The following is a 20,734-nucleotide window of genomic DNA, read 5'->3' as shown; positions in this document are numbered from 1 at the left end:
GGAGGACAGATGCCCCAGGGGAGAGGGGGGCTGGGACTGGGGGGACCACGCCTGTTGGACACGTGTGAGGGACAGGGCCCCGAGGGGGCGCAGGGAGAGCCGGCCGCCTTCTCCCGTCCCCTCCGTCCCACCCCGGAGAGGGCTGCTGCTATGGCCTGGGAGCGGGAAGCAGGAGCCTTGGGCTGGCTCACCTCCTCCACTTTCTGTGACAGAATCCAGAGGGCGTTATCCAGCGGGACAGGCCTCTCCCAAAGCAGCCAATGTCCCCTCGTCCCTGGAGACAAACGGACGTGTGGACGGACCCCCAGACCCCTGGCTCCTTGGCTGCAATCCTCTTAAACTTATCTGCTCAAACAAGCCTCGGCCCAGCGACCTGAATAGAGTAATCTCTCGGATTACCTTCATCTTCGCTTCCTTTTTAGGAAACGGGTCACCCGTGAATTGGGATGTCAGGAGCATAAATTACCAGGAACAGAAGTCCGGCAGGAATGGGGGGGCTACAATGAGTGCCTCCCCTGCCACCCCCGCCTCTCCCACTACATCTTGCCCCCTCCCTTCTGTGAGCCTCCAGCTGCACCCCCCACCTGTGCTCTTGGTGTCTCTGAGGGTCTGGTTCAAACTGCCTGTGCCCGCCCCGGGGCGGGGCTGTCTCTCCCTGGGGCTCAACTTCTCTTCCAGCCTCGTTGGGACAGCTCCCTCTGATGTTTCCACAACTGCCCAGCATGCTAGACGCCTCCTTCATGGGGCAGGGGCATGGCATTCACCTTAATCCTCAGGGCTACGCTGTAGTGGAGCAGAGACCAGGGTCAAAATCAGCAAAAAGTCGAGTCTCCAATAAGTGTATCATGAAGCCCAGATGTCACTTTATGGAGGGGAAACTGAGGCAGAGCCTGGGGGGGGGGGGGAGTGTGTGGACAGCGGTGGCCAGAGGGGGCGCCGCAGGGCTGTGATGTCACCCCGCCACCCCTCTGTGGCCCCTGAGACCCCAGGGCTCATGGGGAGGCAGCCGGGCAGGAGGTCCCAGAGGGTCCGGCATGTCGCCAAGGCATCTAGACCCTGTCGAGGTGGGCGGCTGGCCGTGGGAGGAAATTCCCAGGAGCCGGGATGGCTCAGAGGAGGGAGGAGGGGGCAGGACTGAGCAAGCCGTGCCGAGCACAGTTGGGCCAGGAGGCGGGGGGGCCCGGGGATGCTGTGGTGACCAATGACTGGGTCTGGGCAGCGGAAGCAGAGAGTTGGGGGCACTTTAAAGAAGTGGGTTGGGTCGGAGGGGCAGGGAAGCACCAAGGCCCAGGTCCTCTCTGTGGGGCGGAGGGTGGATGCCAATCCTCGGAATGGGGACAGGGGCGGGCAGGTGTCTCTGGCAGTGAGATTCAGGGGCAATGGGCCTGAGGCTGGTCACACTCAATCAACTGGGCCAGGACAAAGCTCAGATGAACTGTTCCCTGTGGAGACAGACCTGAGAGCCCTTCAACTGGCCCCTGACTAGGGAGAGGCCCCAAAGAGCAACTCTAAGGCTGGGGGAACCTGCCCTGGGGGCCAGAGTTGGGCAAAGGTCTCATCGTGGGGGCAGGAAGCCCGCTGGAGCGTGGGCCCAGGAGACGCCCCCTGGGGCCTGGCAGATAGGTCCTGGGTATGGGAGGTGGCCCAGGGTGGCTGAGGGTAGCAGGAGACGGCAGCCTAGACAAGGAGGGGCTTGGGGACAGGAGGACTAGACAGACTCAAGAGGCATCTAGAAGGCCAGTCGGCCAGATGGCAGCAGACGTGGGAGGAGCTAGGTCTGCCCGCAGCCCAGGGGGCGTGCAGAGCCTGCAAGGACTCTGCAGAGCCCGTGGATCGAGAGCTGGGGGTCGCTCGCTCTGAGATGGGGTGATAGAGACTGAGGCAGGCTGGAGCCCTGAGGGCAGACCATTGGCCGTGTCCTCATGTGCTTCCCAGGCTCCTGATACCCGGGGCATAGCCACCTGGGTCTCAGCCCTGGCCTGGGCAGCTTAGCCCTGACCCCCAGGGACCAGGGAGACCAAGCCTCCAGGTCCGCAGGGCGACGGCCTCTCCCTTCTCTCCTCTTGCCTTGCAGTGTCCCCACTTCAGCTCCTTTGCTGATGAGCTGACGGGCTACGTGACAAGGAACATCCTGGCCACGCCCATCATGAACGGCAAAGATGTTGTGGCTGTGATCATGGCTGTGAACAAGCTGGACGGCCCGTGTTTCACAAGTGAAGATGAAGACGTGAGTGTCCGGGAGCCCTCTGGACGCGCACACGCGTCTGTCCCCGGGGTCTTCACGGTCCTGTGCCTGGCGGGGCCCATGCCTGGCGGGTGACGTCTGTGTAGGCACCTCTCCTAGGCTCGGCTCCGAGGGCTCATCTACAGGCAGCCGGGTCTCTCCTCCACAAACGCACACCTGGGCACACATCCGAAAACCAGGGTTTTGATCTGCTGTTGTCACAACTCCTGTTTCAGGTTTTCTTGAAGTATCTGAACTTCGGGACGTTAAACCTGAAGATCTACCACTTAAGCTACCTGCACAACTGCGAGACACGCCGAGGCCAGGTACCCACACGTGCTGCCAGCCAGGGCACCCCCACTGGCTCCAGGCCCCCCGGGCTGCCTGAGTGTGGCCAGGTCCCCCCACCCTGGTCTCTCTGAACAGAGGCACATGGTTCTGTGGGCACCTGGGCAGCCGAGGGAGAGGGCCCGGGGCTTTCGTGGCTGTGGACGTGGAGCTGTGAGTATGCCAAGCTGAGGGCAGCAAGGCCGGGTGCCTCGCCCTCAGTCCCCAGGGCTGTGATAACCTGCAAACACGGGCGTCAGCATTCCTCCTTAGAAGCTGCCTCAAGCCTTCTGTGGAAGGAGCAGGGGGGGATTATGAACATAGAGCAGGGGCTGAGGGTCCCACAGTCCGCGGCCGAGCCTCCCGGTGGGCTCTGCCTCTGGCCACACAGGAGAGCAATGGCTTCCAGGACTGCAGTCGGCTTCCCCCTGAGCGAGGAGGCCTGGGGGCCCCGGGGGTACACGGCGCTCCACCTTCTGTGGCCCGTGCAGAAGGCGGTAGGGGGCGCGGACACAGTGGGGCGGGCAGGGCATAAGAGAGGGCGCTGGGCAGGGCCTGAGGCTGCAGAGGAGCTGGAAGCCTGCGGCCAGAGGGACTGCAGCGTGGGGCTCCGGAGGGCACGTCGGAAGGCCACCAGGTGGACTCAGCCCCACGCTGTGGGGACGGGGTTGCACGGGGGATTTGTTCGGCCCGCTTCTTTCCTTCTGCCGACATTTGTCTATGAGTCGGGACTCTCGGGTGTTTCCGCCGCGACCCGATTGATTTCTTTGTTTTCTCAGCAGCTCCTGCGCCCTCTGACATGCCCATCGACCCCATCTGTTTGGTTGTTTGGTGGGTGGATTTTTTTGGTTTGGGGGTTCTGTACCTCCTTATTCTCTGGCACTACAAAATGCTTCCATCTCATTTGTATTTTCCGGCCCAGTCCTGGAATTAGCCATTCCTCAAGGAGTACTGGTTCTTTTTGCTGGAGACGGTCTTAGAAACAACGACCTGGGCACCAGGTGTGATCTTGGCTTGGCGTGTCATAGCTTCTAGGTCCTCTCAGCTGACAGAGCGAGGAGATAGGTGTGTGTCTACAAGCCCGTGCAGGTGCACGTCTGTAAATACTTCTGCGTGTAACCATCTGAATCTGTATTAAGTTAAGCCTGAGTTCTTGCTGATGCCACCAACCCCAGTCATCCCGTCCACATGGAGACCCCTGGCTCCCGTCCTCTGCCATCCACTTAACGTTGTTGTCCAGCCCCCTTGCACACGTACAGCAGGGTACCTGTGACCCATGAGAAACAAGTTCATCACTGGAGCACAGAGATGTGTGCAGTTCCTTTGCCTTTACTCTTGCAGACGTCACGCATTTCCAAAAACGCTGAGGTCAGCACCTTTTCCCCACCTGCTTCCGTGAGATCTCTTGCATTCTCTTGTCACAGTCTGCATTCTTTCCTGGAGTCCCCCAACCTACCAAATGATATTTAAATTTGCAAACATTATGGTTCATTCTTTGTGCCGTAAATGTCTATAGGTCTTGACAAATGCATCATGACATGTACCCACCATTACAGTGTCATAAAGAATCATTTCACCACCCTAAAGACACCCACCTCCACCAAAGCCCTGACAACTACTGATATTGTCACTGTCTCCATAGTTTTGCCTTTTGTAGAATGTCATGCACTTGGAATCATATGGTAGGGACCTTTTAGGACTGGCTTTTTTCACTTAGTAATATGCATTTAGGGTTCCTCCGTGTCTTTTCATGGCTTAGTAGACCATTTCTTTTTTTTTTTTTAAGCATCTTTATTGGAGTATAATTGCTTTACAAAGGCGTGTTCGCTTCTGCTCTATAACAAAGCGAATCAGCTATATGTACACATACATCCCCATATCTCCTCCCAGCCCATTTCTTTCTGTTGCTGAATAGCATTCCAATGTCTGGATGCATTACAATTTATTTATCCATTCACCCATGGAAGGACATCTTGATTGCTTCCAGCTTGGGGCAATTATGAATAAAACTGCTATAAACATTTGTAGACAGGTTTTTGTGTGGGTACAATTTTCAATTCGGTTGAGTTAATACCAAGGTGTGTGATTGCTGGATAATATGGTGTAATTGTGTTTAACTCTGAGAAACTGTGCAGAAGTGGCTGTACCGTTTCACATTCCCATCAACAATGAATGAAAATTCCTGTCACTCTGCATCCTTGTCAGCTTTTGGTATTGTCAGTTATTTAGATTTTAGTCATTCTAATAGGAGTTTCATATTATTGTTTTAAATTACAACTCTCTAATGACAAATGATGTTGAGGATCTTTTCAAATACTCATTTGCCAACTGTATATCCTACTCTTTGGTGAGGTGTCTGTTCAGATCCTTTGCCCAATTTAAAATTATGTTGTCTGTTTTCTTACTGTTTAGTTTTAAGAGTTTTTTTGGTAAAACTGGAGTTTAAGTCCTTTATCAGATATGTATTTTGCAAATATTTTCTCCAGAAGTACAGCTTGTCTTTTCATTCTCTTACCAGTGTATTTGGAAAAACAGAAGTTTTACATTCTCTTTTTTTAAGTAATTCTTCTTTTTTTGCGGTACGCGGGCCTCTCACTGTTGTGGTCTCTCTCCTGTTGTGGAGCACAGGCTCCGGACGCGCAGGCTCAGCGGCCATGGCTCACGGGCCCAGCTGCTCAGCGGCATGTGGGATCCCCCCGGACCGGGGCACGAACCCGCGTCCCCTGCATCGGCAGGCGGACTCTCAACCACTGCGCCACCAGGGAAGCCCTTTACATTCTCTTTTTTTAAAATCGAGTGTAGTTGATTTACGATGTTGTGTTAATTTCTGCTGTACAGCAAAGTGATTCAGTTATACATATGCATACATTCTTCTTGAATATTCTTTTCCATTATGGTTTATCACAGGATATTGAATATAGTTCCCTGTGCTGTACAGTAGGACCTTATTATTTACCCATTCCCTATATAAAAGCTTACACCTGCTAAGCCCGACCTCCCACTCCATCCCTCCGCAGCCCCTCCCCCTTGGCAACCACAAGTCTTTTCTCTATGTCCATGAGTCTGAAAAACAGAAGCTTTAAATTTTAATAAATTTATTTAATAAACTTTTCCTTCATGGATTGTAGTTGGGTGTTGTATCTTAAAACACCTCAGCAAACCCAAGGTCACGTAGATTTTGTCCTATGTCACCTTCTAGCAGTTTTGTAGTTTTGCATTTTACACTCAGTTCTATGAGTTAATCTCATGAAAGGTGTGTCTACATACACCGTTTTTTGCATGTGATGTCCAGTTGTTCAGCAGCAGTTAGTGAAAAGACCAGCCTTTCTCCATTGAATTTCTTTGCTCCTTTGTCAAACTGCAGTTGACTGTATTTGTGTGAGTCTACTTCTACGCTCTCTATTCTGTTCCATTGATGTATGTTCCTATTTTTTTCACCAATGCCATACTGTCTTGATCACTATAGCTTTATCGTCTTGAAGTTGGTAATTTCAACCCCCCAACTTGCTTCTCTGCAGTCTAGTGCAGGCTATTTTGTGGGGTTCTGCCTTTCCGTATAAACTTTAAAATCACTTTGTCCATATGCACAAAATAGCTTGCTGACACATTAAGTTGGGAAGAATTGGCATCTTAACAATAAGGAGTTTTCAACTCATGAACGGAGAATATCTGTTTACTTAGACCGTCTTTGATTTCTTCAGAGTTTTGTTGATTTTGCATACAGATTCTGTACATATTTTGTTAACTTGTACCTAAGAATTTAATTTTATACTAATGTAAGTGGTATTGTGTTCTTAATGTCAAGTTCCAATTGTTCATTGCTGGTATAAAGGGACGCAGCTGACTTTTGTATGTCAACCTTGTTATCCTGTGACCTTAAGACAGTAACTAGTTCCAAGAGGTTTTAAAGATTGATCCCTTGGTATTTTCACATAGATGATCATGTCATCTGCAAACAAAGACAGTTTTTCTCCTTCCCCACCCATCTCTATCCGTTGTTCTTCCTTTCCTTGTCTTATTGCATTTGCTAGGACTTTCAGTACGATGCTGACTATGAGTGGTAAGAGGGGCATTCTTGTCTGGCTCCCAGTATTAGGGAAAGGACCGGTTTCTCACCATCAGGTATGACATTCGCTGTAGGGTATTTGTAGAATTTTTATCTAGTTGACCAAGTTCCCCTCTGTTTCCACTCTGCTGAGAGCTTTTATTCCAAATGAGTGTTCGATTCTGTCAAATATTTTTCTCCATCAATTGATGCGATCGTGTTATTTTTTTCTTCTTTAGCCTGGTAATATGGTGGATTACATTAATTGATTTTCAAATGCTGGACCAGCCTTGCGCACCTGGGATAACTGTCACTTGGTCACAGAGCATAATTATTTATATATACTATTGCATTTGTTTCACTAATATTTTGTTAAGAATTTTTGTACCTATGTTCACGAGAGATTTTGGCCTGTAGTTTTTCTTTCTTGTAATGACTTTATTTGGTTTTTGTATTAGGGTAATGCTGGCCTCAGGGAATGGGTTAAAAGCTCTTCCTCTGCTTCTATTTTCTGGAAATGATTGTAGTGAATTGGTGTCGTTTCTTCCCTAAATGTTTTGTAGAATTCGCCGGTGAATCCATCAGGGATTGGTGCTTTCTTTTTGGAAGGTTATTAATTATTGATCCAATGTCTTTAATACTTACAGCTCTACTAGGATTATTCTATTCCTCCTTCTGTGGGTGTTGGTAGTTTGTGTCTTTCAAGGCGTTGAAACATTCATTTAATCTAAGCTATTTAATCTAGATTATTAAATTGGGGGGCAGAGAGTTTTACAATTTATTACTTATTTTCTTCTGCCTCCTTTAGGCTTAAATTAGTCTTCTTTTTCTAGTTTCCTAGGATTAGATTACTGATTTTAGATCGCTCTTCTTTTCTGATATGTACATTCAATGCTGTAAATTTCCCTACAAGCACTGCTTTCACTGCATCCCACAAAGTTTGACATGTACTTATTTCCATTTTCATTTAGTTCGACATCTTTCTAAATTTCTCTTGAGATTTCTTCTCAAGAGAAATGTATTAATTAGAAGTGTATGGCTTAATCTGTTTTGGAATTTTCCAACATCTTTCTGTTAATGACTTCTTGTTTATTGCCCTGTGGTATGAGAATGTATTCTTTATGATTTTTAATTCTTTCAAATGTGTTTTGTGCCCCAGAGTATGGTCTCTCTTGGCGAATGTCCCATGTGACCCTGAGAAGAATGTGTATTCTGCTGTTGTTGGATGAAGTAGTCTATAGATATTCATTATACCCATTGCTGTTTAGTTCAACTATTTTCTGACTGATTTTCTGCCCGCTGGATCTATCAATTCACTGAAAGAAGAACATTGACGTCTCCTGCTATAGTAGTGGATTTAGCCATTGCTTCTTGCAGTTCTAGTAGTTTTTCTTTATGGAATTTGATGCTCCGTTGTTACGTGCATACACAGTAAGGGCTGTTATGTCTTCTTGGAGAAATGACCCCTTTATCGTTATGTAATAGCCCTCTTTACTCCTGATCATTTTTCTTCTCCTGAAGTCTGCTTTGTATAAAATTAATATAACTATTCAGCTTTCTTTTGCTTGGTGTCAGCATGGTATATATTTCTGCATCCCTTTAATTTTTCCCCCATTATTTTCACTGTGGTAAAATACACATAACAAACAATTTGCTATCTTAATCATTTTTAATCTACAGTTCAGTGGTATGAAGTCCATTCATGTTGCACAGCCATCTCCACCGTCCATCTCCAGAACTCTACACAGCTTCCCAAACTGGAACTCTACCTCGTTAAGCGCTAACTCCCCAGTGCCCCCATCCCCGCCCCCGGGAGCCACATTTACTTTCTGTTTCTATGAGTTATCTCATACAGGTGCAACCCGACAATATCCGTCTTTCTGTGACTGGTTTCCTGCACTGAGCAGAATGTCCTCAAGGTTCATCCCTGTTGTATCATATTACAGAATTTTCTTCCTTTTTAAGGCTGAATAGTATTCCATTGTATGTATAGGCCACATTTTGCTTATCTATTCATCTGTTGCTGGACGCATTTGTTGCTTCCACATTTTAGCCATTATGAATAATGCTGCTGTGAACACGGGTGTACAAATACCTCTTTGAAACCCTGCTTTCAATTCTTTTGAGTGTATGCCCAGAAGTGGAAATGATGGATCATATGGTAATTCTGTTTAATTTTTTAAAGAACTTCCATGCTGTTTTCCAAAGTGTCTACACCATTTTACATTCCCACCAACAGTGCAAAGTAGTCCCAATTTTTCCACATCCCTGCCAATACTTGTTTTCTGTTTTGTTTTGTTTTTAACACTAGTCATCCTAACGGCTGTTAGTTAGCTCTGACTGTAGTTCTGATTTGCATTCCCCTAACGATTAGTGATATTGGTCATCTTTTCATATGCTTATTGGTCATTTGTATTTTTTCTTTGGAGAAACGTCTATTCAAGTTCTTTGCCCATTTTTAAATCTGGTTGTTTGTTTTTGTTCTTGTTGAATTTTAGGAGTTCTCTACATAATCTGGGTATTAATCCCTTATCAGAAGTGTGATTTGCAAATATTTTCTCCCATGTGCATTGCCTTTTTACTCTGTTGATGGTGTCTTTTGATGCAAAAAGGTTTTTAATTTTCAGAAAGTCCGGTTTGTCTATTTTTTTCTTTTGTTGTTAGTGTCTTTCAAGTCATATCCAAGCAATCATTGACAAATCCAATGTCATGAAGTTTTTTTCCTGTGTTTTCTTCTAAGTTCATAGTTTTGCATGTGGATATCTAGTTTTCCTGGTACCATTTGTTGAAAAGACTGCCCTTTCCCCACTGAATGGTCTTGGCATTCTTGTCAAAAATCATTTGGCCATATAGGCTGGGGTTTATTTTTGGACTCTATAAGCTATTCTTCTGGTCTGTAGGTCTGTCTTTATGCCAGTATCACATGTTTTGATTAATACAGGTTTGTACTATGTTTTGAAACCAGAAGATATGAGGCCTCCGGTTTTGTTCTTTCTCAAGATTGTTTTGACTATTCAGGGTCCCTTGAGCGTCTATATGAGCTTTAGGATGGGTTTTTCTACTTCTGCAAAAACATCATTCAGATTTTGATACGGATTACATTCAATTTGTAGGTCACTTTGGGTAGTATTGACACTGTAGCAATATTAAGTCTTCCAATTCATGAGCAAAGGGTGTCTTTCTAAGTATTTGTGTCTCCTTTAATCTATTTCAGCGATGTTTTATAGTTTTCATCATTACAATAATTCCAGCAATTGTTGTAATTGCTCATGTATTTACCTTTGCTGGGATCTTTATTTCTCCATACAGCTTTGAGGTCCTTTCATTTCACCTGCAGGACAGCTCTTGCAGGGCAGGTCTAGTGGTCATGAACCCCCTCAGCCTTTGTTTTTCTGGGGACGTCAATTTCTCCCTCGCTTCTGAAGGACAGCTTTGCCGTTATTTTTTCTTCTTCTTTTAGGCACTTTGAATACATCAGGCCACTGCCTTCTGGGCCCAAAGTTCCTGATGAGAAATCTGCTGATAAACTTACTGAGGATCCCTTGTATGCGATGAGTCACTTCTCTCGCTGCTCTCAAGATTCTGTCTTTTGACAGCTTGATTATAATGTGTCTTGGTGTGGGTGTCTTTGAGTTCATCCTACTTGGTGTGTTTTGAACTTCTTGGGTGGAAATATGCATGTCTTTCATCAAATTCCAGGGGTTTCCAGGCTTTATTTCTCCAAATATTCTCGCTGTGTGTCCATCTGCCCTAGGTGAGGTCTAGCCCATCTCCCTTGGAGGAGGTGTTCTGAGTGGCTCTCATTCTGCCCTTGCTTTGAGGCTTGCTTTCTCCCAGCTTCCTCTCAGCCAAGCCCCTTAACCTAACTGCTGTGAAGACATTTCCCCAAATTTGTATCAGCAGCTCCATAACAGTTGCCTCAAGGCAAGATTCAAATGCAGCCCCACATACCCCAGGTGCGGGCCTAGTGAGGCACGTCTGGAGCATTTTCTGGGTCTTACCCCACCACACACACTTTGCCTCAGTGGATCTCCCCCAGGGGGATTGTGTTCCCTCTATAGGAAAGTCAGGTCTCAGGAGAAGCCAGGGTTTTGATTCTCTGCCTGTCATGTCCTGAGTCCCCACCTCCCTCTCTGGATACCCCGCTTTTCTGCTCCCCCTCATGCAGACTGTCTCAGGGTCCCTGTCCTTCTGCACCTCTCATCAGCCACCCCAACTCAGCAGTCAGAGCCATACTTTGAAAACTTAGGTCCTGTCACTTGGTGGTCTTCAGGGACTCCCCTGCACCTTTCTGGCTCACCCCATTCCACTATTCCGCCCCAGCCATGCTCCCCTCAGGGGCCTCTGTATTTGCAGGTCCCTCTGCCAAGAATACTGTCCCACACACCTCATGGCTCCTCCGTGGAGAGATCTCCCCCGACCTGAGCATCCCCACACTCTGGCCCTGTATTCCCTACCCAACTCCACCTGCCGTATCCCCTGCGTTTACTCATCTCCCTGTGCCAAGCCATCTGGTTGGTCGGTTTGTTCATGTTCTAGCTGCCAACCCCTCCCCGCTTTAGAAAGTGAATTCTAAGAGTTGGGGATTTTTGTCTGTTCTGTTGTCCAGTTTACCAGACCTAAAGCAGGCAATAAATATCATTCCAGCAAATGAATTTCTGACACTTAGGAAACACGACTACCTGGAGACTCGTTTCCAGCTCTTGAGACCGCGTGCGCGTACAGACGTGCTTTCGGTGGGAGTTCTAAAGGGGACTTCCAACAATGGGCATACACGTCTCAATTAAGTACTTTGATTTCCCCTCAGACGTCGCCTAATCCCAGTAGAAAGCCGTTTCTGAGACCTTACACTCTGAATGGCATTTTAAAGAAACCTAATTACTTCACAGCTCTACCTCACAGCTCTTTTTGAAAAGAAAAGTCTAAAATGAACCAAGCCTGGCGGCCACGTTGCCTGTAGTTCAGCCTGGTGCCCGCTTCCTCCTCGTGCTGTAGGGGAGCCCCGGCCTCCAATTAAAGTGGTTCTCAGCACAGTGCCCATCCTTCCCTCCCCCGGACCTTAGCAGCCCTCCAGGGTCCTAGTCAAGAACCACTGTCAGTCCTTCCTGATCACTATCTCCATGGACTCTGGCTCAGGGCCTCCCGTTAATCCCTTTTTGAAAGTGTCTCAGCCACTTTGGTCAGAGGCCATAGAAGCAACAAAGAAGTCATAGGTTTGGCCCTGGGATGTTGGAATTTATCTCAGACCTGCTGCATCAAGCTGACTGGCCAGCTTTAGCTGTGGTTCCCCCTGCCCAACAGTCCATGTTGCACCACAACTGGATGAAAGTCCCCAGGGGTGCAGGGCCTTGGCCTCCGTGCTGCCCCCCAGGCTGTGCTTTTGTCTACGACCCACTGGCTGGTGTGAAGACTGGAGCATGTGTGCTGCCCCTCCCAGGATGGGGTGAGAGACGTCCCGATGCAGGAGCTACAGAGAGAGCATACAGGCTCAAATGCTGTCACGCAGCCCTGATCTGTGAACAAGTGGAAGCGTTCAGAGGTCAGGATATGTGAGTCTGAAGCAGCAAGGAGGGGCTGGCTCTCCTCCACCCCGGGCGGTGCAGGCTGGTTCTGTCATTGCAGCTCCCACCGCGATGTCACTGGACATGAGGTTGGGAAGAGACGGGCCACAGTGTGGACCTTCTTTCCACCATCAGAAACCTTAGGAGTATGAATAACAGTGAACTGTAGCGAAATAATGAGGAAGCAGTTCATTTGCGTGTTTATTACCTTTGCCTTAATGTAATTTTCTTAATTTTTAATTTAATTTAATTAATTTATTTTTTGGTCGCATGGGTTGTGAGATCTTAGTTCCCCAAACAGGGATTGAACCCACTCCCTTGGCAGTGAAAGCCCCCTTCTTGGAGGCTGGAAAACTCTAAACCCTGACCTGGCAGTGGCTACAGGTGCCTCCGAAGATGCCTGCACCTCACTCAGGGTGCACCCTGGACTCAACTCAGAGAGTTAAAAATGGAAACAGGAAGAAGGGGAAGGGCAGAGGCCTAGGGTGGCCCGCGCTTCTGGCTTCAGACCACCGTGGACACGCTGCCTGGCCCGCTGAGCCCCCGTTTCCTTGGGGCCATATTAGTACCTGCTTCAGAGCAGGGTCCAACGTGGGGACTGGTCCTTGGTCCAACTGGGGCACTGGAAGGGCAGGGGAGACAGGACCCTCTCTGCTGGGACAGAAGGAGGGGACAGGGTGGAGAGTGGAGGAAGGTCTCGCCTAGAGGCTGTGCGGGGACACCTTCTCACTCTGTCCCCCTCCTAGGGGATGAGTTCGGGGACTGAATTACTCAGATGGCTCAGAAATTAGGTGTGTGGCCCAGATACCCTCACCCACCCCTGAGCTCAGCTGTCCAGGACATCCCTGAGCGCCCGACCTCCCCCACCCTGACATCTGTGACATGGGTTCTGGTCCCAACCAGGACTGGTACCCAGGGGTAGCTCAGCGAGTACCTGTGGGATGGATGCACGGGTGACTGACATTCGCACACACCCACACTCACAGACTTGCTCTCACTGGCACGCGGGTCTCCTAGAGAGTCTGCCACCTGGGAGTCTCCCACATGTGTCGGGGGAGGGGGGCTCCATGGTCACCCACACCCACTGCCCTGCATGTCCTTCCTCTGTCAGCTGGTGACTAAGCACCTCAGTCCCCTGCCGCTAACGGCCTGGAAACGAATGCACCCGGCACGGAACTCTCTACCTCCCCCCCACGCGCAGTGGGTAAGGATGCCGATCTGCGGCTCCCCAGCTCTGTGACCTCGGGAAAGTCAAGTAACTTCGAGACCTCAGGTTCCCCACCTGTAAAATGGGATAGCGAGGCTCTGCCCTCTGAGTGCTGGGAGGATTAAAGATCCTTAGAACAGCGAATCTCGCCGCCTCCCATGCACTCTGCAAATGCAGGCCGAGCACTCAGGGGCCAGGCACTGCTCTAGCCATGAAAAAGCTGTGCCTCCCAACCTCATGGAGTTTGCGGTCGAGTCCGGAGACAATGAGACTGTACATCTGAGAGGCCGGCGACGAGATGGGGTGCTGCAGGGCATCTGGTGCCGCAGGTGCTCAAGGAGGGCCTTCCCTGAGCCACTTTAGGCTGAGGCTCAAGGATGAGAAAGTTCTGGGCTGAGGGCTGTGAAGGCAGAGAACAGAGCTTGTGCAAAGGCCCTGTGGTTGGTCAGAGTGAGCTTTGAGGTCACAGTGGGAGTGCGATTCAGACACACGGGCAGAGAGGTGGCAGGGCCAGACCACCGGGAAAGCCTCCTCCACCATTGGGGAGTGGTGGGCACGGAGGGGGCGTGGCTGGGCTGTTGGGAAAGCCTCCTCCACCAATGGGGGGAAGTGGGTGCAGAGGGGGCGGGGCCGGGCTGCCGGGAAAGCCTCCTCCACCAATGGGGGGAAGTGGGCGCAGAGGGGGCGGGGCCGGGCTGCTGGGAAAGCCTCCCCTACCAATAGAGCGAGATGAGCAGTGGGCTGCCTCCTGGTGAAAGGACTCTAGGGCAAGTGGGGTCTCCAGTGCCCATCCCTACCTGTAACAACAAAGGGTACAGGTGCTGCAGAGGGCCCCGAGGGTGGCCGGCAGGGAGGAAGCCAGGCAAGGAAGATTGCAGTGGAGGCAGAGGGGCTGGGCACCAGGCCGCCCTTATTAAAGGTCAGAGGGCACGGAGGTGGTGAGTGAGTATGAAAGGGTGGGGTCTAGAGGGACCTGCCCGTGGGCCGTGGCTGAGGAGGGGGGAGGAGAGCCCGATGGGTGGGCCTGGACAGCAGCCTGGGGCCCAGGTGGGCGTCAATGTCTGGGGCAGGGTCTGGCCAGGGCCACTCTCAACTCACTTTGCAGAGACCACAAAAGCACTTGACATCCAGGAAACAATGAATTCATGTTCTCAAGCCCCAGCTTCTCACAGGCTAATTATGGAGGGCTGGCTGGTCAGATCTTTGCCCTTCAAGCTCACAGCAATCGATTTCAGTTTTCACTCATTCCCTCACCAACCCAGCCTGAGGCCAGCACCAGGCAGTGAGCAGCAGGGATGTGGCCAAAGACTGGAGACTTTACCTTCCAGAAGGTTTGCAGGGCCCCTGCGGCAGGGAGCAGGGAGTCACGCGCTTGGATCACAGCCTGGTGCCGGCACCCTGTTGGGAGAGGCACCATCACCAGTGTCCCCCAGGGCTCCGAGGTCAGAGCGTGTGTGAATGTGTGTGTCTCAGGCGTGACAGCTCACACCCAGGTGCCGCTGTGGTCAGACGGGTGTGGGCAGGTGTGGCCACGACCCACAGGTATGTCACTCTCCAGGTGCTGCTGTGGTCAGCCAACAAGGTGTTTGAGGAGCTGACGGACATCGAGAGGCAGTTCCACAAGGCCTTCTACACTGTGCGGGCCTATCTGAACTGCGACCGATACTCAGTGGGCCTCCTGGATATGACCAAGGAGAAGGTGAGGCCTCAGCGCCCCAAAGACCTCCCGGCCAGCCTCGCCCAGCTCCGCCGCTGACTCATGACTCACTCCCTTCTCTCCTCCACCCAGGAATTCTTTGACGTGTGGCCTGTGCTGATGGGGGAAGCCCCGCCGTACTCAGGCCCACGCACACCTGACGGCCGTGTGAGTCATGGGGTTGGGGGGAGGGACAGGCCCTGCCCGTGCAGCCTGGATTTCCTGACTCCAACCCCAGGGTGGGAAGGGGCCTGTCCCGGCCCGACCCAGGGTGGGAGAGGGAAGGAAGGCTAGGGGAAGGATGTGGGGGCCGAGGACGAGGCTGTGGGCCGGCTGGCTATCTGACCGCTGCAGAGGTCAGGCCCCCGGGGGCCATCTCCCCTGACTCCAGCCCTGCGGTACTTTGGGGCCGAGGGCCAGGCCTGGTCTCCTGACAAGGGTTGTCAGCCTGGTTGTAAAGGCCAACATTGGTTCTGGTTGACCCTAACCTCCTGCTGCCCTATTCTTAAATCATTGTAACATCTGCCTGAGTGGGGCTTCGTGGGTGTGTGTGAGCAGGGTAGGGACATGGGCAGGTATCTCTGTCACTTATTGTGTGTCCAACCCGGGTCACACTTCAGAGCGTGGCCATGCCTCAGTCTCCCCTCCTGTCAAACGGGGATAATGACAGGGCATCAGAGGATTCCATGGGCTCTGTGTGCCAAGTGCACGCAGGATTCTCTGCACAAAGGCTGGCTGTGACCACGGCTTCTCATAGTTACGTGAGTGTGTGTGTGTGTGTGTCACAGACGTACAGGCCTGGGTCAGCTGCGTGCGTATGTGTGAAGGAGCACAGGGCCCAGTTTTTGCATGGGCTTGAGTGGGACACAGACGGAGGGAAGACAGATGTAAACCAGTGTGTAATGTGTGTCCCACGACGGGTGGCGTGTGTGTACACCGTGTGCACCTGTGTGCCTATGTGGGCATATGTGTGACGGGTTCCCGTCGGGGAGCCCCTCACGCTTGCTGTGGTCTGTTTCTCAGGAAATCGTCTTCTACAAAGTCATCGACTACATCCTCCACGGCAAGGAAGACATCAAGGTCATCCCGTAAGTGTCGGGGTTTTATGAGGAGCGTCGCCCAAGGGCAGGACCACCCCGGACCCCGGCTGGATTGGCCTGAGGACCTGTCACGGCGGAGTCAGCAGTCCCAGCTTCAGCCCCGCACACCTTGGTGCTCCCTGAGCTGGGGGGCGCGGCAGGATGCGGTGGGGAGGGAGGCCCACTTACTGGTCTGGGAGGAAATGAGTGGGGGCCTGAGGAGGCCCGAAGCCCCACGGCTGTTGGTGCGGATGTCCAGGGGGTCAGATGAGCTGTCCAGGCGGCCCTGTCAGCAGCGACTGGCCCTGGAGGCCCTCAGGGTCTCGTTTTGGTTGACCCAGACAGCCCAGCAGGTGGAGCCCCCGGCAGGGGAGGCCCAACACTGCACACCCAATGGGGCGGGACAGGAGGGGACCCAGCCCAGCGGGCAGCAGAGCCGCGTGGAGCTCAGGGCAGCCCAGAGAGACTGGCAGGCGGCAGCTAGCCATTACCAGCCCTCCAGCCACATGGCCGTGTGGCCTCCGTGGCCCCCTTAGCCTGTCAGGACCCCAGCCCGCAGGTCCCACGCAGGGACTGGGATGCGTGTGGCCCCTGTAGGGCAAGGGGCCTCAGCGTGGGCAGAGGAGAGGAGTGAGGCCGCTCAGGCGCCCCCAGACCTCACCCCTGGCCTCCCCCGTCTTCTTCCAGTGCTTGCCAGCTCCCCACAGCCCACCTGGGGTCAGAGATGGGAATCAGCACGAACACACAGCTGAGCGTCTGGTCCTCTGACCCTCTGCTTCTCTCCCACAGCTCACCCCCCGCCGACCACTGGGCCCTCGCCAGTGGCCTTCCAACCTACGTGGCAGAAAGTGGCTTTGTGAGTCCCCGGAGCCCTTCCCACCGGCCTGTGTGCCCCGGCTTTGCTCACTTGGAAGCTCCTCAGCTTGGACAGAGTCTATGTTAGCGTCGTACCGTACATTTGGCCGCTTCAAGTGAAACTGTGTTTCTGGTCCTTTTTCAGATCTGTAACATTATGAATGCCCAGGCTGATGAAATGTTCAAATTTCAGGTATCTATTCATTCATACTTAGGAAAGATGACATTGTGACTCAGAAAGGAGGGACTGGATTCGTTTTTGCTGTTTAGGGAACAACCTCACGTCTCACAGGCTAACGGCAGCAAACACGTGTTCCGTACACACAGGTCTGCGTGTTGGCTGGGCACGGCTGTGCCTGGCGAGGGTTCACGTCTGCTCCATGTGGGGACATGTGACCAGGGCGGGCTCTTTTCTGAAGTAGGCCTAGGTCAAGTGGACCAGTGGAGACGGGCTTTGTGTCTCGGGACCTCCTCCAGGAACTGGCCAGGGTCCCTATTTCACCGGCCAGGCATCAGTGGGATGTGAGCTAGGACCCACTGTAAGGCCCACTGGGACGGGGGTGCTAGGCCCCTTGCTCAACAATTATTAGGAACTTGGCAGCAGGGCATTCAGTCAAGCGGGGGGCCTTCCAAGAGTGGGACCCTGTGCGACCACAGCAGTCACACAGTGAGGCCGCCCCTGTGGACAAGGCCTCCCTTCTCCTCTGGGGAGAAGTCACAGCACGCACCCTTGGGGGCCAACAGACAAGAACAGTGACCCAGTCTCCGCAGTCTGAGGGCAGAAGAAGCGAGGTTCACACTCCCTGGCTGACAAGCCGGGCCCGGGCCAGGGCCAGACCCAGGGCGGCGGTCAGCTCCAGACGCCTCTCCTCGCAGGAAGGGCCTCTGGACGACTCTGGGTGGATCATTAAGAACGTCCTCTCCATGCCCATCGTCAACAAGAAGGAGGAGATTGTGGGGGTCGCAACGTTTTACAACAGGAAAGACGGGAAGCCCTTCGATGAGCAGGACGAACTCCTGATGGAGGTAAGCGCCTGTCCAGTGGGCCCCAGAGGCGACGCCTGTGTGGCGGAGACACCGCCTGCTCCGGGCCCTGACCCGGCGCGAGAACCCGGGAGGAGCTGTGAGGCCCCATCCCAGGGGCTGGAGGCCGGCCCCCTGGGAGCCCCCTGCGCACCGGGGGGTGCCCATGGTGGGTGACGCGCTCCTACAGTCTCTCACGCAGTTCCTGGGCTGGTCGGCGCTGAACGCCGACACCTACGACAAGATGAACAGGCTGGAGAACCGCAAGGACATCGCCCAGGACATGGTTCTGTACCACGTGAGATGCGACAGGGACGAAATCCAGTTGATCCTGGTATGTCGGTGCCCCGCGGGGAGGTGGGGCATCCCAGCAGCAGAGGCACCACCTGCAGCCCGCTCGCCACGCACGGCCAGGTGGCCCTTCCCTGGGCCCCAGGCCCTCAGCTGTGGGCAGGCAGCGACCACGGCCCTTCTGGTCGTGCAGTGCAAGGCCTCCACCGTCATCGCCCTAGTGGAGAGCTTCGACAGGCGTGGAGAGGCAGGGACATGTAGGAACCGAGAGCCGGCTGGGCTCTCATCGTCCCCGTCTCTGAAGCCAGAGGCCTCAGCTGGGGCTTCTGGAGGCTCCCGCTGTTCTTTTGTGCCCAATGTCACTTCGTCCCACAGTCATGAGGGATGTAGCTGACACTGTCGCTCTGTCTCATAGCACACGGTCTCTCTCCTAGCCAACAAGAGAGCGTCTCGGGAAGGAGCCTGCCGAATGCGAGGAAGATGAGCTGGGGAGAATCTTGGTCAGAACCTGACTCCCGCCCCCAGGTGGAGACTGGGCGGGCCTGAGGGTGGTGGGGGGACGCCTCCATTCCCAGGAGGCCGGAGTGAGCTTGGGCACAGAGCGTGAGCTTGTGATGTTTGCCGCTGATACGCGTCCACGTTCCTGCGCGTGTGCCCGTGTCAGTGCATGTGTCTGTGTCCTTCCGTGTGCCTGTATATTCACGTGTCCTTGTCTCTCTGCGTGAGCCTGTGCATGTGCGTATCTTTGTGTTTGTTTCCCTGACAACATCACCGTGTCTGCCCAGTTGGTAAGTTCTTGTTGTTGGGCCACAGATGGGAAAAGGGGAGAGGAAGGGGGCTGAGCTGGGAGGGGATGTGAGTGCCCCAGGCTACGGCTTGATGTTACTGGACACCTGGGGGGTCTGATGCTGGGCAGAGTGTCCTGAGAGGAGAAGAGACAAGGAACGGGCGGGGTTTTGGTGGGCCTGCCCGCTTCAGCCCCACAGTCCTTCCCACAGAAGCAAGAGCTGCCGGGGCCCACCAAGTTTGATATCTATGAGTTCCACTTCTCTGACCTGGAGTGCACGGAGCTGGAGCTGGTCAAATGTGGCATCCAGATGTACTACGAGCTGGGAGTGGTTCGAAAGTTCCAGATCCCCCAGGAGGTGAGGGGTCATTCATGATCAGGGTCTCAGTTCGGGGAGAGGTGGTCAGGAGTCCCAGGTCCCGCGGGAAGTCTGGGGGCAAACATGTTCATTACAGAATGGACAGTGCAGGCCAGCAAAATATACAGGGCAAGTGTGCCTAGAATACATGACTGGCTGGCTGGCTGAGTGGATGGATGGATGGATGGGTGGATGGATGGATGGATGGATGGCTGGATGGCTGGCTGGCTGGCTGGCTGGCTGGCTGGCTGGCTGGCTGGCTGGCTGGCTGGCTGGCTGGCTGGCTGGCTGGCTGGCTGGCTGGCTGGCTGGCTGGCTGGCTGGCTGGCTGGCTGGCTGGCTGGCTGGCTGGCTGGCTGGCTGGCTGGCTGGCTGGCTGGCTGGCTGGCTGGCTGGCTGGCTGGCTGGCTGGCTGGCTGGCTGGCTGGCTGGCTGGCTGGCTGGCTGGCTGGCTGGCTGGCTGGCTGGCTGGCTGGCTGGCTGGCTGGCTGGCTGGCTGGCTGGCTGGCTGGCTGGCTGGCTGGCTGGCTGGCTGGCTGGCTGGCTGGCTGGCTGGCTGGCTGGCTGGCTGGCTGGCTGGCTGGCTGGCTGGCTGGCTGGCTGGCTGGCTGGCTGGCTGGCTGGCTGGCTGGCTGGCTGGCTGGCTGGCTGGCTGGCTGGCTGGCTGGCTGGCTGGCTGGCTGGCTGGCTGGCTGGCTGGCTGGCTGGCTGGCTGGCTGGCTGGCTGGCTGGCTGGCTGGCTGGCTGGCTGGCTGGCTGGCTGGCTGGCTGGCTGGCTGGCTGGCTGGCTGGCTGGCTGGCTGGCTGGCTGGCTGGCTGGCTGGCTGGCTGGCTGGCTGGCTGGCTGGCTGGCTGGCTGGCTGGCTGGCTGGCTGGCTGGCTGGCTGGCTGGCTGGCTGGCTGGCTGGCTGGCTGGCTGGCTGGCTGGCTGGCTGGCTGGCTGGCTGGCTGGCTGGCTGGCTGGCTGGCTGGCTGGCTGGCTGGCTGGCTGGCTGGCTGGCTGGCTGGCTGGCTGGCTGGCTGGCTGGCTGGCTGGCTGGCTGGCTGGCTGGCTGGCTGGCTGGCTGGCTGGCTGGCTGGCTGGCTGGCTGGCTGGCTGGCTGGCTGGCTGGCTGGCTGGCTGGCTGGCTGGCTGGCTGGCTGGCTGGCTGGCTGGCTGGCTGGCTGGCTGGCTGGCTGGCTGGCTGGCTGGCTAGCTGGCTGGCTGGCTGGATGGATGGATGGATGGAAGGATGGCGGGATGGCTGGCTGGATGGCTGGCTGGCTGGCTGGCTGGATGGT

The 20,734-nt window shown here is 53.8% G+C and overlaps 1 protein-coding gene across 1 annotated transcript in view; it reads left to right on the top strand.

Moving 5' to 3' along the window:
- The window catches only part of PDE6B (phosphodiesterase 6B), a 30,624-nt gene that overhangs the window by 1,152 nt on the left and 8,738 nt on the right, over positions 1-20,734 (top strand). Inside the window, exons 2-12 of the mRNA XM_024745015.1 lie at positions 2,075-2,227; positions 2,461-2,550; positions 14,923-15,063; positions 15,154-15,228; positions 16,084-16,148; positions 16,929-16,995; positions 17,140-17,187; positions 17,871-18,020; positions 18,208-18,351; positions 18,743-18,808; positions 19,307-19,453. Coding sequence (XP_024600783.1) covers positions 2,075-2,227; positions 2,461-2,550; positions 14,923-15,063; positions 15,154-15,228; positions 16,084-16,148; positions 16,929-16,995; positions 17,140-17,187; positions 17,871-18,020; positions 18,208-18,351; positions 18,743-18,808; positions 19,307-19,453 — 1,146 coding nt within the window. The remainder of the gene's footprint in view (positions 1-2,074; positions 2,228-2,460; positions 2,551-14,922; positions 15,064-15,153; positions 15,229-16,083; positions 16,149-16,928; positions 16,996-17,139; positions 17,188-17,870; positions 18,021-18,207; positions 18,352-18,742; positions 18,809-19,306; positions 19,454-20,734) is intronic.

The sequence above is a fragment of the Neophocaena asiaeorientalis genome, unplaced genomic scaffold, assembly GCF_003031525.2.
Source record: "Neophocaena asiaeorientalis asiaeorientalis breed wild unplaced genomic scaffold, Neophocaena_asiaeorientalis_V1.1 scaffold1211, whole genome shotgun sequence".
In the NCBI taxonomy this organism is placed as follows: domain Eukaryota; kingdom Metazoa; phylum Chordata; class Mammalia; order Artiodactyla; family Phocoenidae; genus Neophocaena; species Neophocaena asiaeorientalis.
Note: the sequence above shows the minus strand (reverse complement) of the source record. Positions and strands in the feature narration are given on the sequence as shown.